This window comes from Rhipicephalus microplus, chromosome 4, assembly GCF_043290135.1.
Source record: "Rhipicephalus microplus isolate Deutch F79 chromosome 4, USDA_Rmic, whole genome shotgun sequence".
NCBI classification, from domain to species: Eukaryota; Metazoa; Arthropoda; class Arachnida; order Ixodida; family Ixodidae; genus Rhipicephalus; species Rhipicephalus microplus.
In genome coordinates, this window is record NC_134703.1 from 177,195,821 (window position 1) to 177,217,684 (window position 21,864).

The 21,864-nt window shown below is 49.9% G+C and overlaps 1 protein-coding gene across 1 annotated transcript; it reads right to left on the reverse strand.

Moving 5' to 3' along the window:
* Positions 1-18,370: 18,370 nt before the first annotated feature.
* LOC142814072 (uncharacterized) lies at positions 18,371-20,671 on the reverse strand. The gene has a single exon (XM_075892010.1). It carries the CDS (start codon positions 20,662-20,664, stop codon positions 19,399-19,401), a length of 1,266 nt encoding a protein of 421 aa, XP_075748125.1. The 5' UTR covers positions 20,665-20,671; the 3' UTR covers positions 18,371-19,398.
* Between the last annotated feature and the right edge of the window lie 1,193 nt (positions 20,672-21,864).

The following is a 21,864-nucleotide window of genomic DNA, read 5'->3' on the forward strand; positions in this document are numbered from 1 at the left end:
CGGTGGTGAGTGTGGAGCACGACTATCTCCTTGGCGCAATTGGCTAGCACGTTCGGCTGTTAACCAAAACGTTGAAGGTTCAAGCCCTCCCGAGAGCGGTGTGTCTCTTTTTTTCACTGCGCTGGTCCTTGTGTTCCCTTCTTCTGTGTCCTTGTGTGTGTGCGCAAAAACTTCAATTATTCGTGCTCCACTCTCACCACCGTCAGAACATTTCTACAAAGCTATCAGCGCAAAGAAAAAAGAGACACGCCGCTCTCGGGAGGGCTCGAACCTCCAACCTTTTGGTTAACAGCCGATCGCGCTAGCCAATAGCGCAACGGAGACAGTCGTGCTCCACTGTCACCACGGTCAGAAAATTTCTTCAAAGCTATCAGCGCGAAGAAAAAAAAGAGACACACCGCTCTCGGGAGGGCTCGAACCTCCAACGTTTTGGTTAACAGCCGAACGTGCTAGCTAATTGCGTCACGGAGATATTCATGCTCCACTCTCACCACCTTCAGAACATTTCTCCAAAGCTATCAGCGCAAAAAAAAGCGACACACCGCTCATTCGAGGGCTCGAACCTCCAACTTTTCCGCTAACAGGCGAACGCGCTAGCAAAATGCGTCACGGAGACAGTCGTGTTCCACTCTCACCACCCTCAGAACGTTTCTCCAAAGCTATCAGCGCAAAGAAAAAAAGAGACACACCGCTCTCGGGAGGGCTCGAACCTCCAAACGTTTGGTTAACAGCCGAACGCGCTAGCCAACTGCGCCACGGAGACAGTCGTGTTCCACTCTCACCACCGTCAGAACATTTCTACAAAGCTATCAGCGCAAAGAAAAAAAGAGACACACTGCTCTCTGGAGGGCTCGAACCTCCAACGTTTTGGTTAACAGCCGAACGCGCTAACCAATTGCGCCACGGAGATATTCGTGCTCCACTCTCACCACCTTCAGAACATTTCTCCAAAGCTATCAGCGCAAAAAAAGCGACATGCCGCTCATTGGAGGGCTCGAACCTCCAACCTTTCCGTTAACAGGCGAACGCGCTAGCGAAATGCGTCACGGAGACAGTCGTGCTTCACTCTCACCATGGTCAGAACTTTTCTCCAAAGGTAGTAGCGCAAAGAAAAAAAAGCGACACACCGCTCAAGGCAGGGCTCGAACCTCCAACCTTTTGGTTAACAGCCGATCGCGCTAGCCAGTTGCGCCACAGAGACGGTCGTGCTCCACTCTCACCTTCGTCAGAACATTTCTACAAAGCTATCAGCGCAAAGAAAAAAAGAGACACCGCTCTCGGGAGGGCTCGAACCTCCAACGTTTTGGTTCACAGCCGAACGCGCCATCAGAACAATTCTACAAAGCTATCAGCGCAAAGAAAAAAAGAGACACACCGCTCTCGGGAGGGCTTGAACCTCCAACGTTTTGGTTAACAGCTAAACGCCCTAGCCGATTGCGCCCCGGAGATAGTCGTGCTCCACTCTCACCACCGTAAGAACATTTCTCCAAAGCTATCAGCGCAAAAAAAAAGCGACACGCCGCTCATGGAAGGGCTCGAACCTCCAACTTTTCCGTTAACAGCCTAACCCGCTAGCCAATTGCGTCACGGTCGTGTTCCACTCTCACCACCCTCGGACGTTCTCCCAAGCTATCAGCGCAATGAAAAAAAGAGACACACCGCTCTCGGGAGGGCTGGAACCTCCAAACTTTTGGTTAACAGACGATCGCGCTAGCCAATTGCGCCACGGAGACAGTCGTGCTCCACTCTCACTACCGTCAGAACATTTCTACAAAGCTATCAGCGCAAAGAAAAAAAGAGACACACCGCTCTCGGGAGGGCTCGAACCTCCAACGTTTTGGTTCACAGCCGAACGCGCTAGCCAATTGCGCCACGGAGATATTCGTGCTCCACTCTCACCACCGTCACAACATTTCTACAACGCTATCAGCGCAAAGAAAAAAAGCGACACACCGCTCTCGGGAGGGCTTGAACCTCCAACGTTTCGGTTAACAGCTAAACGCGCTAGCCAATTGCGCCCCGCTGATAGTCGTGCTCCACTCTCACCACCGCCAGAACATTTCTCCAAAGCTATCAGCGCAAAAAAAGCGACACACCGCTCATGGAAGGGCTCGAACCTCCAACTTTTCCGTTAACAGCCGAACGCGCTAGCCAATTGCGTCACGGAGACAGTCGTGCTCCACTCTCACCATGGTCAGAACATTTCTCCAAAGGTAGCAGCGCAAAGAAAAAAAAGCGACACACCGCTCATGGCAGGGCTCGAACCTCCAACCTTTTGGTAATTAGCGGATCGTGCTAGCCTATTGCGCCACGTAGACAGTCGTGCTCTACTCTCACCACCGTCAGAACATTTCTCCACATGTGTCAGCGCAACGAAAAAAAACACACCGCTCTCGGGAGGGCTCGAACCTCCAACCTTTTGGTTAACAGTTGATCGCACTAGCCAATTCTGCCACGAAAACAGTCGTGCTCCACTCTCACCACCGTCAGAACATTTCTCCAAAGCTATCAGCGCAAAGAAAAAAAGCGACACACTGCTCTCCGGAGGGCTCGAACCTCCAAACTTTTGGTTAACAGCAGAACGCGCTAGCCAATTGCGTCACGGAGATAGTCGTGTTCCACTCTAACCACCGTCAGAACATTTCTCCATAGCTGTCAGCGCAAAGAAAAAAGAGACACACTGCTATCGGGAGGGCTCGAACCTCCAACCTTTTGGTTAACAGCTGAACGCGCTAGCCAATTGCGCCAAGGAGGTAGTCGTGCTCTACTCTCACCACCGTCAGAACATTTCTCCAAAGGTATCAGCGCAAAGAATAAAATGCGACACACGGCCAATGGCAGGGCTCGAACCTCCAACCTTTTGCTTAACAGCGGATCGTGCTAGCCAATTGCATCACGTAGACAGTCGTGCTCTACTCTCACCACCGTCAGAACGTTTCTCCACAGCTGTCAGCGCGAAGAAAAAAGCGACACACTGCTCCCGGGAGGGCTCGAACCTCCAACCTTTCAGTTAACAGTTGATCGCGCTAGCCAATTCTGCCACGGAAACAGTCGTGCTCCACTCTCACCACCCTCAGAACATTCCTCTAAAGCTATCAGTGCAAAGAAAAAAAGAGACACACCGCTCTCCAGAGGGCTCGAACCTCCAACCTCTTTGTTAACAGCCGAACGCGCTAGTCAATTGCGTAACGGAGATAGTCGTGTTCCACTCTCACCACCATCAGAATATTTCTACAAAGCTATCAGCGCAAAAAAAAGACACACCGCTCTCGAGAGGGCTCGAACTTCCAACGTTTTGGTTCACAGCCGAACACGCTAGCCAATTGAGCCACGGAGATATTCGTGCTCCACTCTCACCACCGTCAAAACATTTCTTCAAAGCTATCAGCGCAAAAAAAGCGACACACCGCTCATGGAAGGGCTCGAACCTCCAACCTTTCCGTTAACAGCCGAACGCGCTAGCCAATTGCGCCACGTAGACAGTCGTGCTCTACTCTCACCACCGTCAGGACATTTCTCCATAGCTGTCAGCGCAAAGAAAAAAGAGACACACTGCTTTCGGGAGGGCTCGAACCTGCAACCTTTTGGTTAACAGCTGAACGCGCTAGCCAATTGCGCCAAGGAGGTAGTCGTGCTCCACTCTCACCTCCGTCAGAACATTTCTCCAAAGCTATCAGCGCAAATAAAAAAAACGACACACCGTTACCGGGAGGGCTCGAACCTCCAACCTTTCGGTTAACAGCCGAACGTGCTAGCCAATTGCGCCACAGAGATATTCGTGCTCAACTCTCACCACCAACAGAACATTTCTCCAAATCTATCAGCGCAAAGAAAAAAAGCGACACACCGCTCATGGGAGGGCTCGAACCTCCAACGTTTTGGTTCACAGCCGAACGCGCTAGCCAATTGTGCCACGGAGATATTCGTGCTCCACTCACACCATGGTCAGAACATTTCTACAAAACTATCAGCGCCAAGAAAAAAAGAGACACCCCGCTCTCGGGAGGGCTCGAACTTCCAACCTTTTGGTTAACAGCTGAACGCGCTAGCCAATTGTGCCCCGGAGATAGTCGTGCTCTATTCTCACCACGGTCATAACATTCCTCAAAGGTATCAGCGCAAATAAAAAAAGCGACACACCGCTCTCGGGAGGGCTCGAACCACCAACCTTTTGGTTAACAGTTGATCGCGCTAGCCAATTCTGCCACGAAAACAGTCGTGCTCCACTCTCACCACCGTCAGAACATTTCTCCAAAGCTATCAGCGCAAAGAAAAAAGAGACACACCGCTCTCCGTAGGGCTCGAGCCTCCAACCTTTTGGTTAACAGCCGATCGCGCTAGCCAATTGCGCCACGGAGACAGTCGTGCTCCTCTGTCACCACGGTCAGACCATTTCTTCAAAGCTATCAGCGCGAAGAAAAAAAGAGACACACCGCTCTCGGGAGGGCTCGAACCTCCAACGTTTTGGTTAACAGCCGAACGTGCTAGCTAATTGCGTCACGGAGATATTCGGGCTCCACTCTCACCACCGTCAGAACATTTCTACAAAGCTATCAGCGCGAAGAAAAAAGCAACACACCACTCATGCGAGGGTTCAAACCTCCAACCTTTGGTTAACAGCTGATCGCGCTAGCCAAATGCGCCACGTAGACAGTTGTGTTCTACTCTCACCACCGTCAGAACATTTCTCCATAGCTGTCAGCGCGAAGAAAAAAGAGACACACCGCTCTCGAGAGGGCTCGACCTCCAAACTTTTGGTTAACAGCTGAACACGGCAGCCAATTGCGCCAAAGAGATAAACGCGCTCTACTCTCACCACCGTCAGAGCATTTCTCCATAGCTTTCACCTCAAAGAAAAAAAGCGACACACTGCTCCCGGGAGGGCTCGAACCTCCAACCTTTCAGTTAACAGTTGATTGTGCTAGCCAAATCTGCCGCGGAAACAGTCATGCTCCACTCTCACCATGTGCAGAACATTTCTTCAAAGGTAGTACCGCAAAGAAAAAAAGCGACACACCGCTCATGGCATGGCTCGAACCTCCAACCTTTTGGTTAACAGCCGATCGTGCTAGCCAATCCCGCCACGTAGACAGTCGTGCTCTACTGTCACCACCGTCAGAACATTTCTCCACAGCTGTAAGCGCAAAGAAAAAAAGAGACACACCGCTCTCGGAAGGGCTAGAACCTCCAACGTTTCGGTTCACAGCCGAACGCGCTAGCCAATTGCGCCACAGAGATAGTCGTGTTCCACTCTCACCACCCTCAGAAGGTTTCTCCAAAGCTATCAGCGCAAAGAAAAAAAGAGACACACCGCTCTCGGGAGGGCTCGAACCTCCAACCTTTTGGTTAACAGCCGATCGCGCTAGCCAATGGCGCCACGGAGACAGTCATGCTCCACTCTCACCACCGTCAGAACATTTCTACAAAGCTATCAGCGCAAAGAAAAAAAAGAGACTTACGGCTCTCCTGAGGGCTTGAACCTCCAAACTTTCGGTTGACAGCCGAACGCGCTAGGCAATTGCGTCACGGAGATAGTCGTGTTCCACTCTCACCACCGCCAGAACATTTCTCCATAGCTGTCAGCGCAAAGAAAAAGAGACACACTGCTCTCGGGAGGGCTCGAACCTCCAACCTTTTGGTTAACAGCCGATCGCGCTAGCCAATGGCGCCACGGAGACAGTCGTGTTCCACTCTCACCACCGCCAGAACATTTCTCCATAGCTGTCAGCGCAAAGAAAAAAGAGACACACTGCTCTCGGGAGGGCTCGAACCTGCAACCTTTTGGTTAACAGCTGAACGCGCCAGCCAATTGCGCCAAGGAGGTAGTCGTACTCTACTCTCACCACCGTCAGAACATTTCTCCAAAGCTATACGCGCAAATAAAAAAAACGACACACCGCTCCTGGGAGGGCTCGAACCTCCAACTTTTCGGTTAACAGCCGATCGCGCTAGCCAATAGCGCCACGGAGACAGTCGTGCTCCACTGTCTTCACGGCCAGAATATTTCTCCAAAGCTATCTGCGCGAAGAAAAAAAACAGACACACCGCTCTCGGGAGGGCTCGAACCTCCAACGTTTTGGTTAACAGCCGAACGTGCTAGCCAATTGCGCCACGGAGATATTCGTGCTCAACTCTCACAACCAACACAACATTTCTCCAAATCTATCAGCGCAAAGAAAAAAAGCAACACACCACTCACGGGAGGGCACGAACCTCCAACTTTTTGGTTGACAGCCGAACGCGCTAGCCAATTGATCCACGGAGATATTCGTGCTCCACTCTCACCACCGTCAGAACATTTCTACAAAGCTATCAGCGCAAAGAAAAAAAGAGACACACCACTCTCGGGAGGGTTCGAACCTCCAACCTTTTGGTTAACAGCCGATTGCGCTAGCCGATTGCGCCACGGAGATAGTCGTGCTCCACTCTCACCACCGTCAGAACATTTCTCCAAAGCTATCAGCGCAAAGAAAAAAAGCGACACACTGCTCCCGGGAGGGCTCGAACCTCCAACCTTTCAGTTAACAGTTGATCGCGCTAGCCAATTCTGCCACGGAAACAGTCGTGCTCCACTCTCACCACCGTCAGAACATTCTTCCAAAGCTTTCAGCGCAAAGAAAAAAAGAGACACACCGCTCTCCGGAGGGCTCGAACTTCCAACCTTTTGGTTAACAGCCAAACGCGCTAGCGAATTGTGTCACGGAGATAGTCGTGTTCCACTCTAACCACCCTCAGAACGTTCCTCCAAAGCTATCAGCGCAAAGAAAAAAGGAGACACACCGCTCTCGGGAGGGCTCGAACCTCCAACCTTTTGGTTAACAGCCGATCGCGGTAGCCAATTGCGCCACGGAGACAGTCGTGCTCCACTCTCACCACCGTCAGAAAGTTTCTACAAAGCTATCAGCGCAGAGAAAAAAAGAGACACACCGCTCTCGGGAGGGCTCGAACTTCCAACGTTTTGGTTCACAGCCTAACACGCTAGCCAATAGCGCCACGGAGATATTCGTGTTCCACTCTCACCACCGCCAGAACATTTTTCCAAAGCTATCAGCGCGAAGAAAAAAAAACAGACACACCGCTCTCGGGAAGGCTCGAACCTCCACCGTTTTGGTTAACAGCCGAACGTGCTAGCCAATTGCGCCACGGAGATATTCGTGCTCAACTCTCCCCACCAACAGAACATTTCTCCAAATCTATCAGCGCAAAGAAAAAAAGCGACACACCGCTCATGGGGGGGGGCTCGAACATCCAACTTTTTGGTTCACAGCCGAACGCGCTAGCCAATTGTGCCACGGAGATATTCGTGCTCCACTCTCACCACCGTCAGAACATTCTACAAAGCTATCAGCGAAAATAAAAAAACGACACACCGTTCCCGGGAGGGCTCGAACCCCCAACCTTTCGGTTAACAGCCGATCGCGCTAGCCAATTGCATCACGGAGACAGTCATGCTCCACTCTCACCATGGTCAGAACATTTCTCCAAAGGTATCAGCGCAAAGAAAAAAATTACGGCATATTCACGGGGTGAATGATGATGAATGGGCGAAGCTCCGGAGGTATTCATCGGTAAACTGTGAATCTACCGTGTAATTCGCCCAGTCAATCATCATGTAAGGACGTGAGAAACGCTGTGTGTGTATATACACAAATCAACTTTTATTTGTTCTTAGACGATGGATGGCTTGCGATGTCCCTTGCCTCGCGCGCTCGCACATCGGGATTCTGTCTGCGAGCGCGCGCTGCTGCCGCCTTGCGCTCTCTCCGCTGTGCAGCCTTATCCATCCGGCGACTCCGAGCGCGCGCCAACAGCGAACGGATTTTATTACAACGCTCCCCCTAGCGTACGTCGCCGCACTAAATCGAACGATTGCCTTCAACCAATGACACGCGCCATATGTTACATCATTCCTATTTTATAAGATCTCGCGTCTTTCATCAACTACAAGTACCGCTCCTAGTTTATAACATCTTGCATCTTTTCATCATCAGCTACAAGTACCACCATCTAATAAACACTACAAGAACTAAACGAGAGGTGGCTACATACAGGAGACGGTACCGCCATCTAGTGAACACTGCAAGAACTAAACTAGAGGTGGCTACATACAGGCTACAGGGGACGCACAGCCCACGCCCTAAGGAGCTTCGCCCCTAAAAAAAGCGACACACCACTCATGGGAGGGCTCGAACCTCCAACCTTTTGCTTAACAGCTGATCGCGCTAGCCAAATGCGCCACGTAGACAGTCGTGCTCTACTCTCACCACCGTCAGAACATTTCTCGATAGCTGTCAGCGCGAAGAAAAAAGAGACACACCGCTCTCGGGAGGGCTCGACCTCCAACCTTTTGGTTAACAGCTGAACACGCTAGCGAATTGCGCCAAGGAGATAAACGCGCTCTACTCTCACCATCGTCAGAGCATTTCTCCAAAGCTATCAGCTCAAAGAAAAAAAGCGACACACTGCTCCCGCGAGGGCTCGAACCTCCAACCTTTCAGTTAACAGTTGATTGTGCTAGCCAAGTCTGCCACGGAGACAGTCGTGCTCCGCTCTCACCATGGTCAGAACATTTCTCCAAAGGTGGCAGCGCAAAGAAAAAAAAGCGACACACCGCTCATGGCAGGGCTCGAACCTCCAACCTTTTGGTTAACAGCCGATCGTGCTAGCCAATCCCGCCACGTAGACAGTCGTGCTCTACTGTCACCACCGTCAGAACATTTCTCCACAGCTGTAAGCGCAAAGAAAAAAAGAGACACACCGCTCTCGGAAGGGCTAGAACCTCCAACGTTTCGGTTCACAGCCGAACGCGCTAGGCAATTGCGTCACGGAGATAGTCGTGTTCCACTCTCACCACCGCCAGAACATTTCTCCATAGCTTTCAGTGCAAAGAAAAAAGAGACACACTGCTCTCGGGAGGGCTCGAACCTCCAACCTTTTGGTTAACAGCCGATCGCGCTAGCCAATGGCGCCACGGAGACAGTCGTGTTCCACTCTCACCACCGCCAGAACAATTCTCCATAGCTGTCAGCGCAAAGAAAAAATAGACACACTGCTCTCGGGAGGGTTCGAACCTGCAACCTTTTGGTTAACAGCTGAACGCGCCAGCCAATTGCGCCAAGGAGGTAGTCGTGCTCTACTCTCACCACCGTCAGAACATTTCTCCAAAGCTATACGCGCAAATAAAAAAAACGACACACCGTTCCTGGGAGGGCTCGAACCTCCAACTTTTCGGTTAACAGCCGATCGCGCTAGCCAATAGCGCCACGGAGACAGTCGTGCTCCACTGTCACCACGGCCAGAATATTTCTCCAAAGCTATGTGCGCGAAGAAAAAAAACAGACACACCGCTCTCGGGAGGGCTCGAACCTCCAACGTTTTGGTTAACAGCCGAACGTGCTAGCCAATTGCGCCACGGAGATATTCGTGCTCAACTCTCACAACCAACAGAACATTTCTCCAAATCTATCAGCGCAAAGAAAAAAAGCGACACACCACTCACGGGAGGGCACGAACCTCCAACTTTTTGGTTACAGCCGAACGCGCTAGCCAATTGATCCACGGAGATATTCGTGCTCCACTCTCACCACCGTCAGAACATTTCTACAAAGCTATCAGCGCAAAGAAAAAAAGAGACACACCGCTCTCGGGAGGGTTCGAACCTCCAACCTTTTGGTTAACAGCCGATTGCGCTAGCCGATTGCGCCACGGAGATAGTCGTGCTCCACTCTCACCACCGTCAGAACATTTCTCCAAAGCTATCAGCGCAAAGAAAAAAAGCGACACACTGCTCCCGGGAGGGCTCGAACCTCCAACCTTTCAGTTAACAGTTGATCGCGCTAGCCAATTCTGCCACGGAAACAGTCGTGCTCCACTCTCACCACCGTCAGAACATTCTTCCAAAGCTTTCAGCGCAAAGAAAAAAAAGAGACACACCGCTCTCCGGAGGGCTCGAACTTCCAACCTTTTGGTTAACAGCCAAACGCGCTAGCGAATTGTGTCACGGAGATAGTCGTGTTCCACTCTAACCACCCTCAGAACGTTCCTCCAAAGCTATCAGCGCAAAGAAAAAAGGAGACACACCGCTCTCGGGAGGGCTCGAACCTCCAACCTTTTGGTTAACAGCCGATCGCGGTAGCCAATTGCGCCACGGAGACAGTCGTGCTCCACTCTCACCACCTTCAGAACATTTCTACAAAGCTATCAGCCCAAAGAAAAAAAGGGACACACCGCTCTCGGGAGGGTTCGAACCTCCAACCTTTTGGTTAGCAGCCGATTGCGCTAGCCGATTGCGCCACGGAGATAGTCGTGCTCCACTCTCACCACCGTCAGAACATTTCTCCAAAGCTATCAGCGCAAAGAAAAAAAGCGACACACTGCTCCCGGGAGGGCTCGAACCTCCAACCTTTCAGTTAACAGTTGATCGCGCTAGCCAATTCTGCCACGGAAACAGTCGTGCTCCACTCTCACCACCGTCAGAACATTCTTCCAAAGCTTTCAGCGCAAAGAAAAAAAGAGACACACCGCTCTCCGGAGGGCTCGAACTTCCAACCTTTTGGTTAACAGCCAAACGCGCTAGCGAATTGTGTCACGGAGATAGTCGTGTTCCACTCTAACCACCCTCAGAACGTTCCTCCAAAGCTATCAGCGCAAAGAAAAAAGGAGACACACCGCTCTCGGGAGGGCTCGAACCTCCAACCTTTTGGTTAACAGCCGATCGCGGTAGCCAATTGCGCCACGGAGACAGTCGTGCTCCACTCTCACCACCGTCAGAACATTTCTACAAAGCTATCAGCGCAGAGAAAAAAAGAGACACACCGCTCTCGGGAGGGCTCGAACTTCCAACGTTTTGGTTCACAGCCTAACACGCTAGCCAATAGCGCCACGGAGATATTCGTGCTCCACTCTCACCACCGTCAGAACATTTCTACAAAGCTATCAGCGCAAAGAAAAAAAAAGACACACCGCTCTCGGGAAGGCTCGAACCTCCAACGTTTTGGTTAACAGCCGAACGTGCTAGCCAATTGCGCCACGGAGATATTCGTGCTCAACTCTCCCCACCAACAGAACATTTCTCCAAATCTATCAGCGCAAAGAAAAAAAGCGACACACCGCTCATGGGGGGGGGGGGGCTCGAACATCCAACTTTTTGGTTCACAGCCGAACGCGCTAGCCAATTGTGCCACGGAGATATTCGTGCTCCACTCTCACCACAGCCAGAATATTTCTCCAAAGCTATCTGCGCGAAGAAAAAAAACAGACACACCGCTCTCGGGAGGGCTCGAACCTCCAACGTTTTGGTTAACAGCCGAACGTGCTAGCCAATTGCGCCACGGAGATATTCGTGCTCAACTCTTACAACCAACAGAACATTTCTCCAAATCTATCAGCGCAAAGAAAAAAAGCGACACACCACTCACGGGAGGGCACGAACCTCCAACTTTTTGGTTACAGCCGAACGCGCTAGCCAATTGATCCACGGAGATATTCGTGCTCCACTCTCACCACCGTCAGAACATTTCTACAAAGCTATCAGCGCAAAGAAAAAAAGAGACACACCGCTCTCGGGAGGGTTCGAACCTCCAACCTTTTAGTTAACAGCCGATTGCGCTAGCCGATTGCGCCACGGAGATAGTCGTGCTCCACTCTCACCACCGTCAGAACATTTCTCCAAAGCTATCAGCGCAAAGAAAAAAAGCGACACACTGCTCCCGGGAGGGCTCGAACCTCCAACCTTTCAGTTAACAGTTGATCGCGCTAGCCAATTCTGCCACGGAAACAGTCGTGCTCCACTCTCACCACCGTCAGAACATTCTTCCAAAGCTTTCAGCGCAAAGAAAAAAAAGAGACACACCGCTCTCCGGAGGGCTCGAACTTCCAACCTTTTGGTTAACAGCCAAACGCGCTAGCGAATTGTGTCACGGAGATAGTCGTGTTCCACTCTAACCACCCTCAGAACGTTCCTCCAAAGCTATCAGCGCAAAGAAAAAAGGAGACACACCGCTCTCGGGAGGGCTCGAACCTCCAACCTTTTGGTTAACAGCCGATCGCGGTAGCCAATTGCGCCACGGAGACAGTCGTGCTCTACTCTCACCACCTTCAGAACATTTCTACAAAGCTATCAGCCCAAAGAAAAAAAGGGACACACCGCTCTCGGGAGGGTTCGAACCTCCAACCTTTTGGTTAACAGCCGATTGCGCTAGCCGATTGCGCCACGGAGATAGTCGTGCTCCACTCTCACCACCGTCAGAACATTTCTCCAAAGCTATCAGCGCAAAGAAAAAAAGCGACACACTGCTCCCGGGAGGGCTCGAACCTCCAACCTTTCAGTTAACAGTTGATCGCGCTAGCCAATTCTGCCACGGAAACAGTCGTGCTCCACTCTCACCACCGTCAGAACATTCTTCCAAAGCTTTCAGCGCAAAGAAAAAAAGAGACACACCGCTCTCCGGAGGGCTCGAACTTCCAACCTTTTGGTTAACAGCCAAACGCGCTAGCGAATTGTGTCACGGAGATAGTCGTGTTCCACTCTAACCACCCTCAGAACGTTCCTCCAAAGCTATCAGCGCAAAGAAAAAAGGAGACACACCGCTCTCGGGAGGGCTCGAACCTCCAACCTTTTGGTTAACAGCCGATCGCGGTAGCCAATTGCGCCACGGAGACAGTCGTGCTCCACTCTCACCACCGTCAGAACATTTCTACAAAGCTATCAGCGCAGAGAAAAAAAGAGACACACCGCTCTCGGGAGGGCTCGAACTTCCAACGTTTTGGTTCACAGCCTAACACGCTAGCCAATAGCGCCACGGAGATATTCGTGCTCCACTCTCACCACCGTCAGAACATTTCTACAAAGCTATCAGCGCAAAGAAAAAAAGAGACACACCGCTCTCGGGAGGGCTCGAACCTCCAACCTTTTGGTTAGCAGCTGAACGCGCTAGCCAATTGCACCCCGGAGATAGTCGTGTTCCACTCTCACCACCGCCAGAACATTTTTCCAAAGCTATCAGCGCGAAGAAAAAAAAACAGACACACCGCTCTCGGGAAGGCTCGAACCTCCAACGTTTTGGTTAACAGCCGAACGTGCTAGCCAATTGCGCCACGGAGATATTCGTGCTCAACTCTCCCCACCAACAGAACATTTCTCCAAATCTATCAGCGCAAAGAAAAAAAGCGACACACCGCTCATGGGGGGGGGGGGCTCGAACATCCAACTTTTTGGTTCACAGCCGAACGCGCTAGCCAATTGTGCCACGGAGATATTCGTGCTCCACTCTCACCACCGTCAGAACATTCTACAAAGCTATCAGCGAAAATAAAAAAACGACACACCGTTCCCGGGAGGGCTCGAACCCCCAACCTTTCGGTTAACAGCCGATCGCGCTAGCCAATTGCGTCTCGGAGACAGTCATGCTCCACTCTCACCATGGTCAGAACATTTCTCCAAAGGTATCAGCGCAAAGAAAAAAATTACGGCATATTCACGGGGTGAATGATGATGAATGGGCGAAGCTCCGGAGGTATTCATCGGTAAACTGTGAATCTACCGTGTAATTCGCCCAGTCGATCATCATGTAAGGACGTGAGAAACGCTGTGTGTGTATATACACAAATCAACTTTTATTTGTTCTTAGACGATGGATGGCTTGCGATGTCCCTTGCCTCGCGCGCTCGCACATCGGGATTCTGTCTGCGAGCGCGCGCTGCTGCCGCCTTGCGCTCTCTCCGCTGTGCAGCCTTATCCATCCGGCGACTCCGAGCGCGCGCCAACAGCGAACGGATTTTATTACAACGCTCCCCCTAGCGTACGTCGCCGCACTAAATCGAACGATTGCCTTCAACCAATGACACGCGCCATATGTTACATCATTCCTATTTTATAAGATCTCGCGTCTTTCATCAACTACAAGTACCGCTCCTAGTTTATAACATCTTGCATCTTTTCATCATCAGCTACAAGTACCACCATCTAGTAAACACTACAAGAACTAAACGAGAGGTGGCTACATACAGGAGACGGTACCGCCATCTAGTGAACACTGCAAGAACTAAACTAGAGGTGGCTACATACAGGCTACAGGGACGCACAGCCCACGCCCTAAGGAGCTTCGCCCCTAAAAAAAGCGACACACCACTCATGGGAGGGCTCGAACCTCCAACCTTTTGCTTAACAGCTGATCGCGCTAGCCAAATGCGCCACGTAGACAGTCGTGCTCTACTCTCACCACCGTCAGAACATTTCTCGATAGCTGTCAGCGCGAAGAAAAAAGAGACACACCGCTCTCGGGAGGGCTCGACCTCCAACCTTTTGGTTAACAGCTGAACACGCTAGCGAATTGCGCCAAGGAGATAAACGCGCTCTACTCTCACCATCGTCAGAGCATTTCTCCAAAGCTATCAGCTCAAAGAAAAAAAGCGACACACTGCTCCCGGGAGGGCTCGAACCTCCAACCTTTCAGTTAACAGTTGATTGTGCTAGCCAAGTCTGCCACGGAGACAGTCGTGCTCCGCTCTCACCATGGTCAGAACATTTCTCCAAAGGTGGCAGCGCAAAGAAAAAAAAGCGACACACCGCTCATGGCAGGGCTCGAACCTCCAACCTTTTGGTTAACAGCCGATCGTGCTAGCCAATCCCGCCACGTAGACAGTCGTGCTCTACTGTCACCACCGTCAGAACATTTCTCCACAGCTGTAAGCGCAAAGAAAAAAAGAGACACACCGCTCTCGGAAGGGCTAGAACCTCCAACGTTTCGGTTCACAGCCGAACGCGCTAGCCAATTGCGCCACAGAGATAGTCGTGTTCCACTCTCACCACCCTCAGAAGGTTTCTCCAAAGCTATCAGCGCAAAGAAAAAAAGAGACACACCGCTCTCGGGAGGGCTCGAACCTCCAACCTTTCAGTTAACAGTTGATCGCGCTAGCCAATTCTGCCACGGAAACAGTCGTGCTCCACTCTCACCACCGTCAGAACATTCTTCCAAAGCTTTAAGCGCAAAGAAAAAAAAGAGACACACCGCTCTCCGGAGGGCTCGAACTTCCAACCTTTTGGTTAACAGCCAAACGCGCTGGCGAATTGTGTCACGGAGATAGGCGTGTTCCACTCTAACCACCCTCAGAACGTTCCTCCAAAGCTATCAGCGCAAAGAAAAAAGGAGACACACCGCTCTCGGGAGGGCTCGAACCTCCAACCTTTTGGTTAACAGCCGATCGCGGTAGCCAATTTCGCCACGGAGACAGTCGTGCTCCACTCTCACCACCGTCAGAACATTTCTACAAAGCTATCAGCGCAGAGAAAAAAAGAGACACACCGCTCTCGGGAGGGCTCGAACTTCCAACGTTTTGGTTCACAGCCTAACACGCTAGCCAATAGCGCCACGGAGATATTCGTGCTCCACTCTCACCACCGTCAGAACATTTCTACAAAGCTATCAGCGCAAAGAAAAAAAGAGAGACACCGCTCTCGGGAGGGCTCGAACCTCCAACCTTTTGGTTAGCAGCTGAACGCGCTAGCCAATTGCACCCCGGAGATAGTCGTGTTCCACTCTCACCACCGCCAGAACATTTTTCCAAAGCTATCAGCGCGAAGAAAAAAAAACAGACACACCGCTCTCGGGAAGGCTCGAACCTCCAACGTTTTGGTTAACAGCCGAACGTGCTAGCCAATTGCGCCACGGAGATTTTTTTTTTTTTCTTTATTGCCGGCTTCGCACAAAAGAAATACAATTTACGATCACATTTAAACAAGTTTAAAAAACACCAGCCTGGCTGTGACTGGTTTCATTTAAAACTGCTTCATTGTAGCCAACACATTCAACAACGACACCCATTCGGGTCTTTCTTCTCTGGAAGATAACACGTCTCTTATGTATACAATACTTTCCGTGAAGTATTCATGCGCACATCGGGCATCTTTATCTACGTGTCTTACTGCCATTCTAGTTCGCCACACGCTGTGAAGCACAAGCAACGGAAACATATCATAAGGCACACCATCCTCATTTTCTACAGCCAAGAATCTAATACCGTGTGGTGTGATAGGCAAGTCCTTTTTCAAAGTACGCTGCAGAATGTCCCACAGAAAAACAGCATCCCAGCAATCAAGAAAAATGTGGTTGACAGTCTCGGGTTTCTTACAGATAAGGCAGTCCATCGACCACGGAACAAAGAAACCCTTTTCTTGTAACCATGGTTTTACGGGCAATGTTCCGCTGTGCAGCTGAAAAAAAAATGTCTTTGCACTTGCGCGTACGGTCATCATTTTCACTCTCTTCAATACGTCACGTTCAGCACCAACCTGGTATACTGATCTGTAGATAGGCTGAGGCAGCATTACGTCACGTAAATCTCTGTAAAGACGTTTTCTCTTTACAACAGATAAATATTCCATTGAAAATCTCACTTTCAGTATTTCATATGCCATTATAACTTCTCTTAAATATCCGCGTAGGTTACATTTCACAGACATACTTGATACCACATAATCAGGAATCTTATTAGAAAGTACAATTTGTAGAAATGTTCTCACAAACGGGTTACATTGGTCGCGTAAAAAAATATATCTAGACACAATTTGCTTGAGGAAGAGGTGAGCCAATCCTAAACCGCCATTTCTTAGTGAATGAAATAAGTTTGTTCGACTCGTACGCTCCCAAACCGACCCCCAAACAAACACAGCTAAGACTCGATGCAATTTCTGCACATTTGCTCTTGACATAAATAGGAACTGCAGAACATACCATACTTTGCAAACAATGAACCAATTGCATGCAGTCGCTCTAGAAAACATAGAAAGTTCCCTACCACCCCAGTTTCTTGTCTTCTCACGAGTGCTCTCACATATCTCTTTCCAGTAATCATCCGTGTTTTTGTAATGCTGGAGGGGTACTCCGAGATACTTCGTCGGTACAAGTGACCAGTTCATATTTGCAAAGTTTTGTGGGGTGGTCTCCCAAGAACCATGCCACAAGCCTAGGCATTTGTCCCAGTTTACTGCACTGCCTGTCATCTTGCAAAAAAAGGCCACATGACGTATCACTTCACTGACACTTTCCTTATCGCTACAAAACACGGCGATATCGTCGGCATATGTTAGCATTTTAACTTCACTGTTCATTAGCTGATACCCTTTTATTGTTTCATTGCTAATAATCTTCATGCAGAAAGGTTCCATATATATTGCAAATAATAAAGCCGAAATGGGATCACCTTGCCGCACACCGTTTGTCACTTGAAAGCTTTCAGTAAGTCGCCCATTAATTACAATACTCGTAAAGCACTCTCTATAGGCCATTTTTACCCCGTCCAAAATGACAGACCCTACATTAACATATTCTAATATCAAAAAAAGGATATCATGATTTACACGGTCAAAGGCTTTTTCCAGATCTAATTGCAACATTGCAACCTTGCTACCAAACACATCGCAACTCTCCAGCACGCTTCTCGCTACATGAACATTTGTATTTATTGTGCGTCCTTTTATACCACAAGTCTGGTGTGGTCCAACTAGTATTTTCATCATCCTTTGCAACCTGCCTGCAAGAACCTTCATAAACACTTTATAGTCTGTGTTGGCTAAACTGATTGGTCGGTACGACTTGACGGACAATAATTTTTTGGGGTCGTCAGTTTTCGGTATGAGTATTACGTGCGTCTTTTTAAATGAGCCGGGCAGAACCTTTAATCTTATAGCCTCCGTGAAGACACGATGTAAGGCATCAGAAATAACACCTTTAAAAGTCTTGTACAATGCGGCACCAAATCCATCAGGTCCCGGTGCTTTGCCAGCCGCTAGGTCATCAATAGCCTTTTCTATTTCGGACACTTCAATCGCTATCTCCAGCTGCTCTCTCTCGTTATCAGAGAGCTTTGGTATCAAATGCAGAAACTGAGCCTCAAACCCTTCCTCTGCCTTCACTTTTCGGCCAAGTATGCCTCGGAAATATTCGACAAATACTTGCTCAATTGCTGTCGCTTCACGTACAATACCGCTATCAGTTGCAATCGCTTTGATTTCATTTCGCTTGGCGTATCTTTTTTCATCCCCAAGTGCACGCTTTGTTGGTGTTTCGCCGAGAGATAATTTTTCTGCACGTGCCCTTATCACCGCCCCTCTATATTTTTCAATGTCAATTGCCTCCAATTGGTTTTTAATCTGCCTTATTTCTTTTGTGTACTTTCCTGGCATTTTACTTTCTAGACTCAATGCGAAGTCTAACTGACATTGCAAATCTTTTTCTTTTTCCTTTTTGGCTCTATGTAACACACCGGATCTTTCTATGGCTTTCATCTTTGTTACCTCCTTAAAACGCTCCCAGGCTTCAATCACGTTCGCTTGAGGCTCAGCTAACATTTTGTTAATGGAATCCTGCACAGCTTCAACGAACAATTCATCTTTTAATAATAAGTCGTTTAATTTCCACACATCCCAGTTAAAGCGTGTCTTCTTCTGTTTATACCCTATAGTGAACATTACTAAACTGTGGTCACTGAAAGACACACTTTTTACTTCATAATTCGAACATACTCGCATTAACTCTACTGACACATAGGCTCTGTCTAGCCTCGCATGGCTTTCGTTCTGAAAGTGTGTGAAGTGCTCTTCTGCAGAGAGCACATCACCAACATCTTCGAGATGACAATCTTGTACAATAGTGCAGAGTAGCGTTGCACTTTGGTCTTTTATGGCTGCTTTTTTTGCTCTGTCCTGAGGGTTGCAAACACAATTAAAGTCGCCGAGCATAATGACAATCCTGCCACAGCTAAGAAAAGTCTGTAAATTCTCAAACAATAATTTACGTTCAACTTCTTTGTTCGGTGCGTAAACACAGACAACTCGCCATTTTTTATTATTATATGTAAAATCGCAAACTATGAATCTCCCAGTACTAGACACAGTTACAGTCTCCTCAACTATACCAATAGAATTTTTAAGGAACAGTGCACAACCCGCCGACATTCCAACGGCATGAGACACACACACATCGTACCGGGCTCTAAAAGGGGACACCATTCGGTCAGTCTGATCTTGCCCTTCAACTTTTGTTTCCTGAATGGCAATAACATCGAGATCACGTTCAAGCATCAAACGACTTAATTGATACTGCCTTCGTCGAGCGGCAAGTCCCCTGACATTGAGAGTCGCAACTCTCAATTCTGCTTCGACGCTCATAGCCATTAGGACGTGAATGGCCGTCCCGGCCACATGGTTCTCACCTCTGATACTCCTTTATCACCATCAGGTCCAAGGTTCGATATGGTCTGATAGGTCCCCTCTCTTTTGATCACAAAAGTAGAGCGCCGCGCACGTTTCACGCAGCACATTATGCACACTTCACCACTGCGCTCCATTTGTTGGTGCTTCCGCCGGGTCAATACTTGTGTCACTTAATCCAGACCCCCACCTTACGGGGGCTTTTGATCTGAAGGGGGCCCCGCTGAAGGCCCCTTCTGTTGATGATCTGTCAGTCGCTGATGCAACGTCTGCTGATTCGGCACTGGTTGCTGCTGCGGCGGTTGTGTCTGTTGCACCTGGGTTGGTGGGAGGTTCTCGGCTATTCGACGTTCGCTGAGGATGTTAGGTGCCGGTCTACGGCGCACGTTCATCGCCTTGGCCGGTGGTTCCTCCACTTCTTTCGTTGTAGCAGCCTTCTGGCCTTCCGCCTCTTCCCTGGGCCTTTTACATGTATTTGACGTGTCCATGTTTTCCGACATTTCTTCCTGTGCTGCAAGCGCCGTTATATCTTGTGTGTTCCTCGTGGATTGCACGTCTTTTGTAGAACCCTTGTCTTTGTTAAACGTCGTCTCAGCACCTGTGGGGCGTGGCGTAAGGGGCGTCAACTTGGGTTTCGGTTCCTCCCGACGCGCCCCTATCAGCTCTTCTGCTTCAGCCTCGTCCATGTGATGCTCGGAAAGTTCTTCGCCTCCCGCGGGCCCTGCTACACTTGCATATGTTCTCATACAGCCGCTCTCATTATGCCCAAAACGCCGACACACTGTACAACGTGGGGCTCGGCAATCCCTCCTAATATGACCTGTTCCGCGGCAACGCAGGCATAGCGGTGCTCTTCCCGCGACGACAACTAGCGTGAGGTCTCCGGCAATCCGCAACTGATGTGGGAGGTCATCCACCGTGAGGCCAGCTTTGAGCCTGATGCTCACCACTCGCGTCGAAGAGCCTTTGTCGGTGCATCCATACACGCGCCAGCGCTCTCGCACTATTTCGTTCACCTTGCCATAAGGAGCCAACGCTGCCCTCACCTCGTCGTCAGGAACGTTAAACAATAGCCAGTGTATCTTCAGCTTCGTATCCTGGTGGTTAGGGTCGATAGTGATACAGCGCTGGTTCTTCACCACAATGTCCCCAGCAGCGAGTATTCTCTTCTTGCCCTCCTCGTCCTTGAAAGTGATGGCCCAAACATGATTCATTTGGTACGCCCCCAAGGCAGCAACCTCGGGAAGCAAAGCCAAACGAATAAGAGCGTCCCTGAAATCCTCAACGCGATACGGCCGCGCCTTGATATCAGCGTGCAAAAAGACAGTATGCAGCGTTGAATCATTTGATGGCAGTCGGGGCAAAATAATCTGATAATCCTGTGACGATTCGTCCATGTTCCTGGTACCACGACCGAGCTGGGCCGTTGATGCCGCTCCGATATCGCCGGAGCTCATGCCGCCACGTCCGTACACTACGGTGGCCGGAAGTGGACATTGCGCCACGGAGACAGTCTTGCTCCACTCTCACCACCGTCAGAACATTTATACAAAGCTATCAGCGCAAAAAAAGAGACACACCGCTCTCGGGAGGGCTAGAACCTCCAACCTTTTGGTTAACAGCCGATCTTGCTAGCCAATCGCGCCACGTAGACAGTCGTGCTCTACTGTCACCACTATCAGAACATTTCTCCACAGCTGTCAGCGCAAAGAAAAAAGAGACACGGCGCTCTCGGGAGGGCTCGAACCTATAACCTTTTGGTTAACAGCTGAACGCGCTAGCCAATTGCGCCAAGGAGATAGTCGTGCTCTACTCTCACCACAGTCAGAACATTTCTCCAAAGCTACCAGCCCAAAGAAAAAAAAGAGACACACCGCTCTCCTGAGGGCTCGAACCTCCAATTTTTTGGTTAACAGCCGAACGCGCTAGGCGACTCCGTCACGGAGATAGCCATGTTCCACTGTCACCACCGTCAGAACATTTCTCCAAAGCTAACAGCGCAAAGAAAAAAGAGACACACCGCTCTCGGGAAGACTCGAACCTCCAACGTTTTGGTTCACAGCCGGACGCGCTAGCCAATTGCGCCACGGAGATATTCGTGCTCCACTCTCCCCACCAACAGAACATTTCTCCAAATCTATCAGCGCAAAGAAAAAAAGCGACACACCGCTCATGGGGGGGCTCGAACCTCCAACTTTTTGGTTCACAGCCGAACGCGCTAGCCAATTGTGCCACGGAGATATTCGTGCTCCACTCTCAACACCGTCAGAAAATTCTACAAAGCTATCAGCGAAAATAAAAAAACGACACACCGTTCCCGGGAGGGCTCGAACCTCCAACCTTTCAGTTAACAGCCGATCGCGCTAGCCAATTGCGTCACGGAGACAGTCATGCTCCACTCTCACCATGGTCAGAACATTTCTCCAAAGGTATCAGCGCAAAGAAAAAAATTACGGCATATTCACGGGGTGAATGATGATGAATGGGCGAAGCTCCGGAGGTATTCATCGGTAAACTGTAAATCTACCGTGTAATTCGCCCAGTCCATCATCATGTAAGGACGTGAGAAACGCTGTGTGTGTATATACACAAATCAACTTTTATTTGTTCTTAGACGATGGATGGCTTGCGATGTCCCTTGCCTCGCGCGCTCGCAC

Bases quoted from the DNA above. Each gene is read 5' to 3' on its own strand.
- LOC142814072 (XM_075892010.1), bottom strand. From the start codon at position 20,664: ATGAGCTCCGGCGATATCGGAGCGGCATCAACGGCCCAGCTCGGTCGT.